The sequence below is a fragment of the Bufo bufo genome, chromosome 1, assembly GCF_905171765.1.
Source record: "Bufo bufo chromosome 1, aBufBuf1.1, whole genome shotgun sequence".
NCBI lineage: Eukaryota > Metazoa > Chordata > Amphibia > Anura > Bufonidae > Bufo > Bufo bufo.
The window spans coordinates 150,134,273-150,148,847 of NC_053389.1; the positions used below are offsets into that span (position 1 = coordinate 150,134,273).

The following is a 14,575-nucleotide window of genomic DNA, read 5'->3' on the forward strand; positions in this document are numbered from 1 at the left end:
TCACAGTTTGCTGCCTGGAGTGCCAGCAGGCAGGCATGGCACGACCCCATGGACGTAGCTATAGGTGGTGCAGAGGTAGCAGTCGCTACCGGGCCCAGGAGCCTGAGGGGCCCCAAAGACCCTTGTGCCGCATAATAAGACACACAACGCACTGAGGGAAGGGGGGCCTAAGCTGAACTCTTGCACCAGGGCCCATGAGCCGTTAGCTACGCCCCTGCAGCACCCCCTTGTGTAGCTGACAGCCTGACAACCGGGGCAGTGGCCAGGCAGGGCTCAAGGGGGAGATGCCTTGGGCCCCCCAGGACCAACTGGGCCTGGGGCAGCTGCCCCTTTTGCCCCTTGTTAAAGATGGCCCTGCTCTCACCACCGTTTTTCTTTCTGGAGTGTTAACGAGTAGGCCAAATGGGTATAACCACCTGTACGTTATCTTGCGGCCTTGTAGCACGTCCAGTAAAGGTTTTTGCACCCTGCGTTTCTTTAATGTCATCGGCGAGAGATCTTGATAAATTGAGATTACTAAATTTGCATATTTTATCGGCGCTGATGTTCTGGCAGCTTTTTAGTATCTTTTCTTTAGTTTGGAAGCTGATAAGCTTACATATAATCTTACATATAATGTCCCTCAGTGGTTCCGTAGGGTTTGGCGGGGGTTGTAGGGCGTGATGAGCTCTTTCTAGCCTTATTTAATCTGCCATATCCGCGCCTAATAGCTCAGTAAAACATTCCTGTAGCACGAGCATAATGGCGTCTGCATAGATTCTGGAACGCCTTTTAGCCTTAGGTTGTTCCGCATACCTCGGTTATCTTGATCCTCCAGCTGATTGTACAGGTAATTCAAGTGAGCCTGCATATAGTCCATATTGTGTGAGACCACCGTCTCAAACTCCACTATGGCTGACTGGGAAGCTTCCATTGAGTCCACTCGATCTCCCAGGTGCTTTAGGTCTTGTTTAAAATCCTTAATCTCTTGCATTAAGGGGTCCAGCACCTCAGCTAGTAGCTGGCGCATAAATTCTCTTGAGACAGGTTGTTGTTCTTGCGAGGCTGGCGCTGCGGCGTCACTTCCCTCTTCCTCATCTGAGTCTGTGGTTTCAGGAGGTTGGGCAGTTTCTGAGCGCGGCACCATCTTGTCCAGGTTCTTCATGTTCAGCGTGTCGGGGATATAAAGCAAATGCTTTATATGAAAGATAGGATCAAAGGAAAAATTTCAAATGGAATTGATCCTAGAGGTGGACATATAAAACACCTCAAAAAGAGATCATCATTAATTGAATTATATTGTGCAATCAGTAAAATAAGGTACAAGTGTCTATGCCAAAATATAAATAATTTATTATACAATAACTCAGAATACAATCAAAGCTTAATCAATAGAAAAACTCAATAATATGCATTAACACACAGTGATGTGCAGTACACAAAATTAACCACTATATGGCTCTAACACGACTACCAGCGTTCCATAACACCTCTCAAACATAAAAATGAAATGGAAGCGTCTCGGCGACAATTATGAGATATACACTCAATAGTGATAAGGACAGATACGAACCCTTGCTCTGCTCAAACTATGACCAATCTCGGATATCGGGTAGTATTGCTACATAAGTTATAAATTATCAAGCCTGATATGTTCCAATGTCTTAATAGAGATGGAATTAGCAGCTGATACACCGGTGGCAACGACAGTGCCTACTACGCCAAAGATTATGGCAGCTGCAATCGCAGAAATGAACCTCTTTGGTCGTTGACTCGTGGAAAACTGTTCCCTGGTCAGGGTCTTTCTTGTCTGTTCCAGGATTTGTGTAATCCGTTCTTGGGAATAACTGACGTGTATTTGATACATCTTTATCTCTGGAGACTAAATCTCGGAAACGTTGAACTGTCTTTGAACAGAGATGCGTGGATCCAAACTCACGTAGCTCTTCTGGGATCGAATTCTCTTATTTGTCAAGATGAATCCTGTGGTATTCTGCAGCATGATCCCAGATGACAGACCTGGTACAGCGATCGGTTCAACGTGGAACTCCTTCCCCAAGACTAGGACGATGTAGATAACAGGAACAATCTTTGATGCCTTTAATATATTGTATGACAAATATGAGCACATACATCTTTCCACTTTTCTTTTTATCAACCCTACCATAAAACAAGTCATACTACCAATATATCTTCAATTTGGCATAGTTTTCTTTCTTTAACAGAGCAAGTTCTTGGTTCAGAAGTGAGTCAAGAGATTATTAGTTACAAAAGGAAATACATAAGGGTAGGTTAGTACACTCGTTTGTTTATATGATACCGATCCTGGGTTTCCGCCTTTAGCTGGAAAAAAAACGCATGTGTCCCCAAAAAAACGCATGGAAACTGCAAGAAGAAAAAAGAGAAGAAAAAAAAAATCAAGGCTGTATAGAATTATCCCCTGATTATGTGGGAGGATTCCCTGGCCAACTGGGAGTAGTATGAACAACAGGTGTCCGAGATTTGGGAAGCAATTAAAGGAATGGATAAAAATGGAGGCAGAGCAGGCAGACACTTGACCACTGAGGAAGGGAGAGTGAATCTACCCGTAACGCGTATGGTGAAACAAGTGATGTACCTGCATTGAAAAGCCTCCGATAATACTGTATGGCCATACAGAAGAAAATTTCTACAGTAAAGGATTAACTATTCTTATCGTCGAAAGCTGCACCAAAGGAAATTGCGGAACAGAGTGGCAACTCCCGCGATCTTTGGAACTCCCGCGAAATTTAAACCAGCTTGCTGTATGGAGCGACTGAATAAGCCGGCAAATATTTAAAGCTCCATTGAAGCAATAGGGAGACAACAAACGCTAGACGGTAAGCCAAATATTTAAAGTTTTCTTCGATTCAAAGCTCATATCGACCTTAAAAGGATATGCTATAAGAGACTTTTCACATTATCAGGAATCCTGTGGATACTTTATGAACATATTGCGCTCCAAGTGAATACACCTACAACATTTTCAGTGACATTCAGTTTCCCAAATTGGGATAGAGCGCTAGAAGATAATGCCCCCTCTTTCCCAAATAGCATATACTTGAAGTTTTTTGGTGTGATATATATTATTGAATTTATCGACACTATTGAGTGGTATCGAATATTCTATCGAATATTTCAACATTGAATTTTCTACCATTCAATTTATCGAATATTTCTATCGAATATATTTTTATCGAATATAGTATCGATCATATCTACCACAATATATGTGACTGTAATGTTGTATATTATTGCTACATTGTTCTTATAAATTTTATTACTTGTATTTTATGGGGATTTAATAAATATTTTCTGCACATGTCAATTTAGTTGCCAAGTGTATGAGTGCTCGCTCATTTTCCTATTACTACATTTGCCTTTACCTGGAACCTTGATATCTCTTCACTCCTCATCATCCGGTAATCCTTCCATCTTATGAAGTTGTGACCTAGGATGAGAAACACGTAATTGATTAATATGAACCCATTTCTCTATAAATCCATCCCCCTTAGGAATTTTGATCTTGTAGACCACAGGTGAGGTGACAATTTGTCAACGACGACATAGGGTCCCTTCCAGGAAGGCAGGAACTTCCTTTCCTTCACCTGATCCCGGGCAAAGTTATAGATATAAACCTGATCTGAAATCTGGTATTCCTTTTGAGTAGTCTTCGGATCATAGTAGGTTTTGGCGCTTACTGCTGCTTTCTCTATATTCTTCTGGCAAACGCAAAAGCATGCTGAAGGTGCTTGCATAGATTCTCCATATATTGATGAGCTGTTGAAGCATTTATCAAATTGTGATCTGTTGTTCGGTAGAGTAAATGCTGGGGTAACACCATCTTCCTGCCTGTGATCATTTCGAAGGGAGAAAGTTTGGTTGGCGCGCTTGGGGTGGCTCTGATGGCCATGAGAACGAAAGGCAACCTTACATCCCAGTCTTTTCCAGATTCATTGACAAATTTCTTTAGAATGTTGACAATTGTTTGGTTGTAGCGTTCTACTCCACCACTAGAGGCTGGCAGATAAGCTATATGTAGCTTTCTTTTTACCCCCAGTATCTCCCACATTTTCGTCATCACCTCACTAGTGAAATGACTTCCGTGATCAGATTCGATACGTTGGGGAAGACCAAACCTGGAAAATACGTGGTTAATGAGTAGAGAGGCGCACAAACTTGAACTGCATGTTCTGCAAGGCAAACATTCCACCATTACGTGAACAAACAAGTCACAGTTAACATATATATGTTGACTTTTGGTGAAGTTGTTACAGGTCCAATAAAGTCGTCTGGATATCCGACCATGGCATGGACATCCCCCTTTTCATCAGCGGTACCCAACGAGTGGGTGCTTGTAGCTGGAATTGAGGACAGATTAAACATCCCTGACAATATGTGCGAACGTCTTGCAACATATGAGGCCAATAAGTGTAATCCTGTAATAATTTATACGTTAACTTCTCACCTCGATGACCAGCCGTTGGGGAGTCATGGGCGTGCTGTAACATCAAACCTCGGAATGCCACGGGTACCACCCATTGTGGGATACCATTCTTCAAGGTTCTTACCAACAATCCATCCTATAACGAGAATTGGGACTTACCTTTCATTAAAATTCGTAACTCTTCTTTGCCTACACAGTCTTCCACAGTTATGGGACAATTCTGTGGATCTTCAATGTGTGTAAAAAATACCAATGACTGGATCCCCTTTTTGACTCGCGATGAGATCCTCACTAGGGGAATCTTCTCTCCATTGCACCACATTGGCTTTGGCCTCCTTTTGGGCCTGTCTTCTTGTCGTTGCCTCCACTTGAACAGTTCCCATAAGGTCATCAACGTTCAGGACTTCTCTATGGCTCCTTGTTTGGCAAGGGAATCTGCCAAATCATTCCCTTCTTTATCCACACCTAGATATTTTGAGTGGCCTTTTAACTTTTTCCAGTAAATGATGACACCGTGAGCAATAACCATCGTGTCAATCCTACAAAACATTTTACCATACCTGACAGGCTTGTTGTTGCTTCTTACCATGTTAGACCTTTTCCATCCACGTAAGTACTCCACAAAACTGTTGCGAACATAATTAGAATCTGTGATTATAACAAACTCTTAAATACCAGATTCGATAGCCATTTGTACGGCTTTATACTGTACACAGCGGTAAGCTCTGCGACCTGGCTACTTTTGGAACCAATTTTGTACCCCACGGACACATCTGGGAATATATTATTTCACACAACTCCGATACCCGCAACCAATGTATATCCAGTTCCTATATTGGTATGGAAAGAACAGCCGTCTACATATACACATGGTAAGGATTTGCAATACTCTTTTTCATAAGACTTGTTTGGAGATAAAGATTGTTCTTCCAGGAAATCATTTCCTGATGATTCACGTTTATGTCCTGCATTGGTGCAATTGTGAAGTTCAGCTAATCCTTGAGCAACTGGACTCTTATTATTTTGTTTGTATCTCATTTCCAATGGCCATCCCATTAAGGACATCGTCCAGGCGGTTATCCTGCTGTTTGACAGATTTCCATCCTTGATTCTATCACTTTGCAAATAGTGTTGAGCGCGATTATTCGAATCGCGAATTTTAATTGTGAATATCGCCACTTCGAGAATTTGCGAATATTTTGAATATAGTGCTATATATTCGTATTCGTGAATAGTGTTGATCGCGAATATTTTCATTGCGAATTTATCGCAAATATTGGCACCTAGCAATATCTCTAGCAACCAATAGGAAAGTTGCCTGCCCCTCACTGTTGATCGCGAATATTCTAATTGCGAATTTTTGTCGTGAATATATTGCATTGGCAATTTTTGCAATCAAGTAAATAATGACTGGAGATCATGAGTTCGCGAATTTGCGTATTTATGGCGAATATTCGGCGAATATTCGAATATTGCCTATGCCGCTCATCACTATTTGCAAATATTGCAGCAGTTGGTGTGCAGTTTCCCCAAGAATCATGGGGATTCGAAACGTAGTATAATGTTTGGTGAATAAAGAAATACTTCTTCTACAAGAGGAGTGCTGCAGGTTTTCTGTGTCTGGTAATATGACATTTAAATATTAAATGTATACAGAAGACCCGCAGCACTCCACTTGTAATATGGACTTTGAGACTGCAGTCTATTACCGCGGGCACCTGTGACTACAAAATGAGTCCACTTTTAGTATTTTTTCTACAAGAGGAGTGCTGCAGGTCTTCTGTATCTGGTAATATGACCTTTAAATATTAATGTATACAGAAGACCCACAGCACTCCACTTGCAATATGGACTTTGAGACTGCGGTCTATTACCGCGGGCACCTGTGACTACGTTATTACGTGGGAATTTGCTTTTTGGACTGTTGTGCTGTTTGTGTTGTTTGGATTAAATATTAATGAAGCATCATATACACTCACCTAAAGAATTATTAGGAACACCATACTAATGCGGTGTTGGACCCCCTTTTGCCTTCAGAACTGCCTTAATTCTACGTGGCATTGATTCAACAAGGTGCTGATGGCATTCTTTAGAAATGTTGGCCCATATTGATAGGATAGCATCTTGCAGTTGATGGAGATTTGAGGGATGCACATCCAGGGCACGAAGCTCCCGTTCCACCACATCCCAAAGATGCTCTATTGGGTTGAGATCTGGTGACTGTGGGGGCCATTTTAGTACAGTGAACTCATTGTCATGTTCAAGAAACCAATTTGAAATGATTCGAGCTTTGTGACATGGTGCATTATCCTGCTGGAAGTATCTATCAGAGGATGGATACATGTTCTCATTCTGTTTACGCCAAATTCGGACTCTACCATTTGAATGTCTCAACAGAAATCGAGACTCATCAGACCAGGCAACATTTTTCCAGTCTTCAACAGTCCAATTTTGGTGAGCTCGTGCAAATTGTAGCCTCTTTTTCCTATTTGTAGTGGAGATGAGTGGTACCCGGTGGGGTCTTCTGCTGTTGTAGCCCATCCGCCTCAAGGTTGTGCGTGTTGTGGCTTCACAAATGCTTTGCTGCATACCTCGGTTGTAACGAGTGGTTATTTCAGTCAACGTTGCTCTTCTATCAGCTTGAATCAGTCGGCCCATTCTCCTCTGACCTCTAGCATCCACAAGGCATTATCCCCCACAGGACTGCCGCATACTGGATGTTTTTCCCTTTTCACACCATTCTTTGTAAACCCTAGAAATGGTTGTGCGTGAAAATCCCAGTAACTGAGCAGATTGTGAAATACTCAGACCGGCCCGTCTGGCACCAACAACCATGCCACGCTCAAAATGGCTTAAATCACCTTTCTTTCCCATTCTGACATTCAGTTTGGAGTTCAGGAGATTGTCTTGACCAGGACCACCCCCCTAAATGCATTGAATCAACTGCCATGTGATTGGTTGACTAGATAATTGCATTAATGAGAAATAGAACAGGTGTTCCTAATAATTCTTTAGGTGAGTGTATAATAATATACTGGTTTCTGATATGGCAGAATCAAGGTATTTGAAAGCAATGAAGAGAAGATTAAAGGTGGCCATACACATGAGATTCCGTCCGACTGTCGTTTTAAAAAATTAGTGTGAGCAATCGTTCACGATGGCTGACGGCCAAGTCTTGTCTTCAGAAAATGTAACCCGCCATCCTGGAAAACTTCAGCCTTTCATCAGCTGAAACTGCATGTTGATCGCATGATTGGCCGAATTCAGTGCAGCCATTATCTCAGATGTCTGGCTTTACACTGCCGTAATACTTGCTAAATAATTATTTCAACCTGTGCCTAAATAGTGCCAGATAACAGTAGCACAGTGCCTAAGTAATAGTGCCCTACCATTGCCAAATATTAGTGTCATGCAGTATCCATATAGTTTTGACACTGAGGTCCATATAGTGCCATACAGTGATCAAATAATGCACCCATATGGTGCTGAATTACCAGTGCCACTGTTGTACATAGTGTCCTGAAAACTGGACGATGCAGCAACATGATGCTGTGCAGGACACTGGGTACTGTAATCATTGATGTATGAGTGTTCTTAAACTGCAAAACAGTGTTAGGGTACATTCACACAACGTATGAATGGGTCCGCATCCGTTCCGCAATTTTGCGGAGCGGTTGAGGACCCATTCATTTCAATGGGGCCGCAAAAGATGCGGACAGTACAAATTGTTCCGTTCTGCGTCCCCACAAAAAATATAGAGCAGGTCCTATTCTTGTCTGCAATCGCAGACAAGAATAGACATTTTCTATGTAGCGACATGTTTTGCGGATCTGCAATTTGCGGACCACAAAACTCTTACGGTCATGTGAATGTAGCCTTAGCAAAATGAATGAAGTTAGCTCTATTCAAAATTTGAACAGTGTTATCCCCAAAATTATCTGGAGGACTGTCTTCCCTTTTTGTGGGTGGCTAGCAGTTTGGCACATGAGACAACGAAGCACCTGCAGGGGTCATTGCAATTACCACTTGTTAACCCCCTTCCACTTCTACATAGAAAACAGTCCCTGACATATAGCCCCAAAGATGCATATGGTATGTGATGCTCCCACAATTTCCTTCTCAACTAGAGAGAGTTATAGCAATATATTCCTATGGATAAAGTAGGGATGAATGAATGAACAGTGTCAGGACCACTTTACCTGCTTCATATAAGATCACTAAGCTGGCACCAAGGGGAAGGGAGCTGGGAAGCTACTGAGCATGTCAGTCCACCAGATGGATAAACAGTAGGGGGCGCTACCAGAGAGGAAAATGTAATGCAATTAAAATATTATGTATTTAGAAAATACACTTCTATTCTAATAGCCCATTCATTGTATAGTACAACCTTTTGTAGGATAGTTGTATTCATTATGGTGGAAGAGCAGGGACTCACACACTATAGGGACCACCAGTAGTGAAGGGGGGTTCCTGACATTTACAGTAAATCACTTTGTACTGTATGTTCTATATAGCATAGTGACTCTGTTCCCTGTATCAGGACTTAATATTTCACTCCACTCGCTGCCAGGTAAAATCATAGTCTATGCGTCTAATACAGTCGGAACACACATTGAACTAGAGGTAAATCCATCTTGGTTGGTACTGAGAAGCACTAGAATCTCAGCTTATAACTGGAAGGAACATAGGCAATATTAGAAATGGGAATGATTGTCCACATTTTTGGGGAGGTTGTGCTGCCAGACGGGCACTATAGTCTGCTACAGTTTAAGAGCTGAAGGACCTGTGTCTGTGATGACGTCATCATCATGTAATCAGTGCAGGAGGCGGCGGAGCTCAGCGGTGAAGAGGAGAAGTGGTAAGGACCTGTCATGATGTCATCGTCATGTGATCAGTGCAGGAGGACCGAAGTTTAGCAGTGGAGAAGTGGTGAGCCTGAGAAACCTTGGAAGTTGTAGTCCTCTCAGCTTATACTCCCTCTCTGAATTGTCCTCTGATATCCCGTAATAATGGCCTGTGCATGCTGGGAGTTGTAGTCGTCTCCTCTTATACCTCATCCCTGTAATGTCCTCTGATATCACATAATGACAGCCTGGACATGCTGGGAGTTGTACTCTTCTCTTATACTCCCTCTCTGAATTGCCCTCTGGTAGCCCATAATAATGGCCTGGACATGCTAGGAGTTGTAACCTTCTCCTCTTATACCTCCTCTCTGTAATGTGCTCTGCTATCACGTTATATCAGCCTGGGCATGCTGGGAGTTCTAGTTCTCCTCTCATACCCCTTCTCTTCCTCTGATATCCCATAATATCAGCGTGGACATGCTGGGAGTTCTATTCCTCTCCTTTTATACGTCCTCACTGTAATGTGCTCTACTATGACATTATATCAGCCTGGATATGCTAGGAGTTGTAGTCCTCTCATCTTATACCTCCTTCCTGAAATGTCCTCTGACATGCCATAACAACGACCTGAACATGCTGGGACTTGTAGTCTTCTCCTCCTAAACCTCCTCCCTGTAAAAGCCTCTGACAGTGGTATATAGATTACGGTTTCCATTCTGTGTGTTGTATGGTCACGCACTGCCCAGGCATGGCGTCCTCCTTTTTGTGGTTATGAAAGTGGTCACCCAACCTTAATGCCATGTTTTCTAACCAGAGTTCCAGTAGCTTGAGGTGTAACTTGAAGGTTCTGGGCACCAATGTAAAATACGTAACAGGGACTCCAATTAGGATAATCCTCATTTTGGACAGAAGGACCTTTTGGACCCCTTCAGGCTGCAGGGCCCGGGTGCCATCTCTGCACCTACTATAGTTATGCCCTTGCTAATAGTAAATACCATAATAACACAAGTGGGATTGGGACAGATCAACAGTACTTCTTCCCAAATGTCCAAGGAAAACGCTTCTTTGTAATTTACAGACACTGGAGACAGTAGGAAAGTGTGTAATATATTTACTATGATCTATGAAGTGTTAGAAATTACATTTATAAAACATGAAATAAATACTTATAAATAAATAAATATGAACTGGGTCGTCATAAATAGAAAAGTCATGTTTCGGTGAGTCGTCTTGGGAGGGGCCTCAAGTAGCGCAAGATTCCCTCTGCGTTCCCATTGTGTCAAAACCTTCTGAATCCTGTGGGGAGAAAAGGCAAAAGTTATAAAATCAATGTAGAACGTATGTAAGGCCGGCACATAGAGGGGCAGTCCCGTGTGGTGTGGGGGCGTTCCAGCCCAAATGGTATGAGAAATCACAGGATAAAAGCCGCTTCTCCAGTGATTGGGCCCCATTTACCAGCATTGCCTTAAGAGGTCTTGTGACCCACAGCAACCAATCAGAGCTCAACTTTAATGTTCCTAAACTGTAGTGGAAAACATTATTTGCTACGGGAAACAAGGCCACAGTGGCAGCCATCTTGTCTGAACACCCAGTGATAAATGCTACTGTTAATATTGAAATATCCAACAAAATGGCTGACACCAATATGTAAGGAGGTGATTCAAAATGTCCCCTGCTGACCATAGCAACCAGAGTTTTGAATGCAGCGCTAGTCAATGGCTGGTTGCTATGGGCAAGATGGATGCTCAAGTCATGAGGCCCATTGATTGATAGTCACACTTCTGTGGCTGAATATGGCTACCGAGCAACGTGTCAGCAAGGAGATGGGGGAAATCACTGATGAACGGTTTCATCATTTGTGACAGTCCTGGGGGAGGCACTTGATGGATGACTTGGGTGCAGACACCATTAGTTTTTTCAATGCCTTTACATCGGAAAGCTATGATATTTTCTTCTGCTTTATGGCATCTGCTATTGTGAAAAACAGCCCAAATATCCCCAAATATCTATACACAAATTTACCAACGCGGAAACATTAGTCTAAAGATGCGCAAAACTATGAGTGGATCAGGCTGGATGATAAGTCTGGAGCATCTATAGACACTTTCTAATTTTACTTCACCTATTGGTCATCTTTGCGTCATCATTCTGGTGCAATCTTTAATGCGGATTTGGTGCACGCTGGCACATCTTAAGCTACAAACCTTCCTCGGTAAGACACGGCCCCTTGCCGAACAAAAAGTACCTCACGCGCATGGTTCAAAGTATGTGCGCCAGTTTTTTTTGGGCACAAATTAAGCCAGAATTTAGCTTAAAAAAATCTCCCCCGCTATGTCTATAAGCCAATATCGCTAAGCGTAGGTACCTGGATATGAACAATTCACTATTTACTCCTGAGACGTAGTGTCAAAGTATGTTATCACACCATATTCAGATGTAGCAGAGCTGTGTTTGTCATCTTGCTCAACTCATGGCGACACTGTAATGTAATTGTACATAGGACTGCAGGTAAACCTACCACATTATTTAAACTCAACGGGGGAGGCAACGGGGTGCAAATTTGTGCCTTTTTAGCTCTTTTTTAACATCCTCCCCGCAATTACAAAAAGTGGGCAGGAGGAGTGAGCGGGCCACACGTGGGAACTCCGCAGCCCGACTCATTTACCAATATGTGCACCAGTTCCTGGCTGCAGTAGAGATTAGTTCTGATGCATGGGCGCCCTGACATTGACCACAATTATTACGAGGCGTGTGCATCTTAATATTTGTCGCTCATCTCATGCTGGTACAGGACTTAATAAATCTCCCCCCTATGATTTATACCTAGTTCAACTCTGCTACATCTGCATATACTACTAAAATGACTATTCCTAATAGAGACAATATCCAGTACAGTCTTCCGCTGTTGTGACAGTACAAATCCTATCATGTCCTGTTAGGGCATGTTGGGAGTTGTAGTTTGCACTAGAAAGCCCCCCTGCATTGCGAGTCTGTCCATTACACGGATATATGTAATGATTATGTATTCTAATGGCTGGTACTTGTAGTTCCCCAATGACTAGAGAGTAACCGTATAAAGCTCCTCTTACCATTACAGCCCAGTCCACTGAAGGAATCAATCCTGTCAATCCTTCTCCCAAAGCAGCCTGAACCCCTCATCATTTTGGGGCTCTGCAGCGATCTCAGCCCTTTGAGAAAGGAGTCGTTAATGGAGATGGGCTTGCTGCGGACTCCTCTGGACTCAGGTAATTGGACTCCAGCCTCTTCGGGGGTCATTGGCTGTTCACGGTCGTCCTGTCTGGTCTCTGGGACGCTGGGATTGGATTGTTGTAACTCTTCGATGGCTGAAAGTTTATCCTCCAGTCTTTCCAGGACATCCTGTATAAAGAATAAGAATATATCATGTTCTCTAGAATCCCTCTCCTTATTATCAGTGACCTCCAATGTATCCCAGATAGGTTGCACTCAAATACTGCATCGTCCCATTTGTATCGCCTGTCATTCAACAACCTGGAACTACAACACCCAGCAAGCCCAACTCTAAAAAGGCTGACACCCCATACTACTGAAATCAGCATGCTCTGCTCTCTTAACATGCTTACCTTTATACTGTACGCCCTTTATATATATATATTGCTACACTACAACTCTCAGCATGTCTTACCTTTATACTGTACGCCCTTTCTATATATATATATATATTGCTACACTACAACTCTCAGCATGTCTTACCTTAAACCTATGCCATCTGTCCTCATCATCCTATACACAAGGAGTGGTTGTAGAAATACAACTTTCAGCATGCTCTACTTCTATAAAATCTGGAGAATGTATAGATTTATAAGTCCAAGATTAACCTGCTGTGTGCCCTGCATCGTCCATATGTATAGGTGAATAAACGATGCTCATCGTTGGTGTAGAACTACAAGACACAGCATGCCATGCATTACCATGCAGCTCTACATGACCCAGGTAGAAGCAGCGGTCCTCTACATCCAGATTCTCTATACCCTGCTCATTATGCCCTTCGTTACCCTATAAGTAAGACTACTACCCCCATCAATATTAAATTACCTATAGCTAACTAATACAGAAAGTACCGCCATGTAAAGCTTACCTTGAAGGAATCCAGTTCCCTGTCAGTGTCTGGATCAGCTATGGGGTGAGCTGTGCATGAAAGCAGCTGCAGGGTGGCACAGAGCAGGGTGCAGAAGGCAGAAAGCTTCATTTCCATTGTGAGCAGGTGACGGAATAAACTGGTGGCTTCTCGGTGAAGTTGATGATGTCCTTCTAGGTGACACCCTCTCTCTATTCCCCCAGTGATCTGGAGCCTGTACCAATCCCCTCTCCCATTTATACCCCTTCCCTGTGACCTGTTATCTGCAGCCTTATCTAGCCAGCATTTTCCAGACAGCAGAGTGTGCCGGGCAAGTGCAGGGCTGTCCATGAAAGATTCCCATAAAGGGTCCTGCTGGTGGAATGCCCCCCCCCCCCTACTCCTACAACCCCGTTCTCTATCCTGTGACACCATCTCCAGGTGCTAATCCCAAAACCCAACTAAATTAGGAAATGTGTATTGTGTGCAGAGGAAATAATTGATGGCTCCTCGCAGCTTCCAGAGCAGGAAACTGCATCCATTTTAACGTGAGGTCAATCTGTAATTGTAAGCAGTCCATTCACTGTATCCTCATTGACGTCTACGGGTCTTGTCTTCTCTGGAACAAGTAATTAGCAGTTACACCCTGTGGAGAAAACACGGTGACCTCACTTCATTAATGCATCTCTGCCTGGACACAATGAGGCAGATTTACTAACAGTCCGTTCATACAGTCACATGTAGGGCTGGCAGTATAAAAACGTGCCATATTGATCCAAGTGGCTCACCGAGTAAGGGCTCGTTCACATGAACGTATTTTGCGTTCCGTATACGGGCCGTTTCAATGGGTCTGCAAAAGATGAGGACAGCACTCCGCATCAGTTGCTCCATTCCGTGGCCCAACAAAAATTTTGAGTCCTGTCCTATTCTTGTCCGTTTTGCGGACAAGAATAGGCATTTCTATAATTGGCCTCCTGTTCCGTTCCGCAAATTGGCAAATTGCGGAAGGCACATGTGCACCATCCGTGTAATGCAGTCATAGCTAGATCATCCTAGGACCTAGATCATAGATCCTTCTGTTTAACCAACTATTCATTGTATTGTGGTGCAGCTTGTCTCATCTTAACCTACACCACCTTTCCAAAAAGCTACACCCTCCTTTCAAGCTGGAAAACAGATACAGACAAACTA

General features: G+C 43.1%; 1 protein-coding gene across 1 annotated transcript; it reads right to left on the minus strand.

Annotated features, from left to right (window-relative positions):
- Positions 1–10,382: 10,382 nt before the first annotated feature.
- Positions 10,383–13,624, minus strand: LOC120999596 (natriuretic peptides A-like). Its single transcript, XM_040430556.1, has 3 exons — positions 13,406–13,624; positions 12,378–12,666; positions 10,383–10,584 (listed from the first exon to the last, which is right to left on the minus strand). The coding sequence occupies exons 1-3, from the start codon at positions 13,520–13,522 to the stop codon at positions 10,568–10,570; spliced, it is 423 nt and encodes a 140-aa protein (XP_040286490.1). The 5' UTR covers positions 13,523–13,624; the 3' UTR covers positions 10,383–10,567.
- Positions 13,625–14,575: the final 951 nt, after the last annotated feature.

Bases quoted from the DNA above. Each gene is read 5' to 3' on its own strand.
- LOC120999596 (XM_040430556.1), bottom strand. From the start codon at position 13,522: ATGGAAATGAAGCTTTCTGCCTTCTGCACCCTGCTCTGTGCCACCCTG. The intron at 12,667-13,405 runs GTAAGCTTTACA...TTCTTTATACAG, and splicing joins GGGAACTGGATTCCTTCAAG to GATGTCCTGGAAAGACTGGA.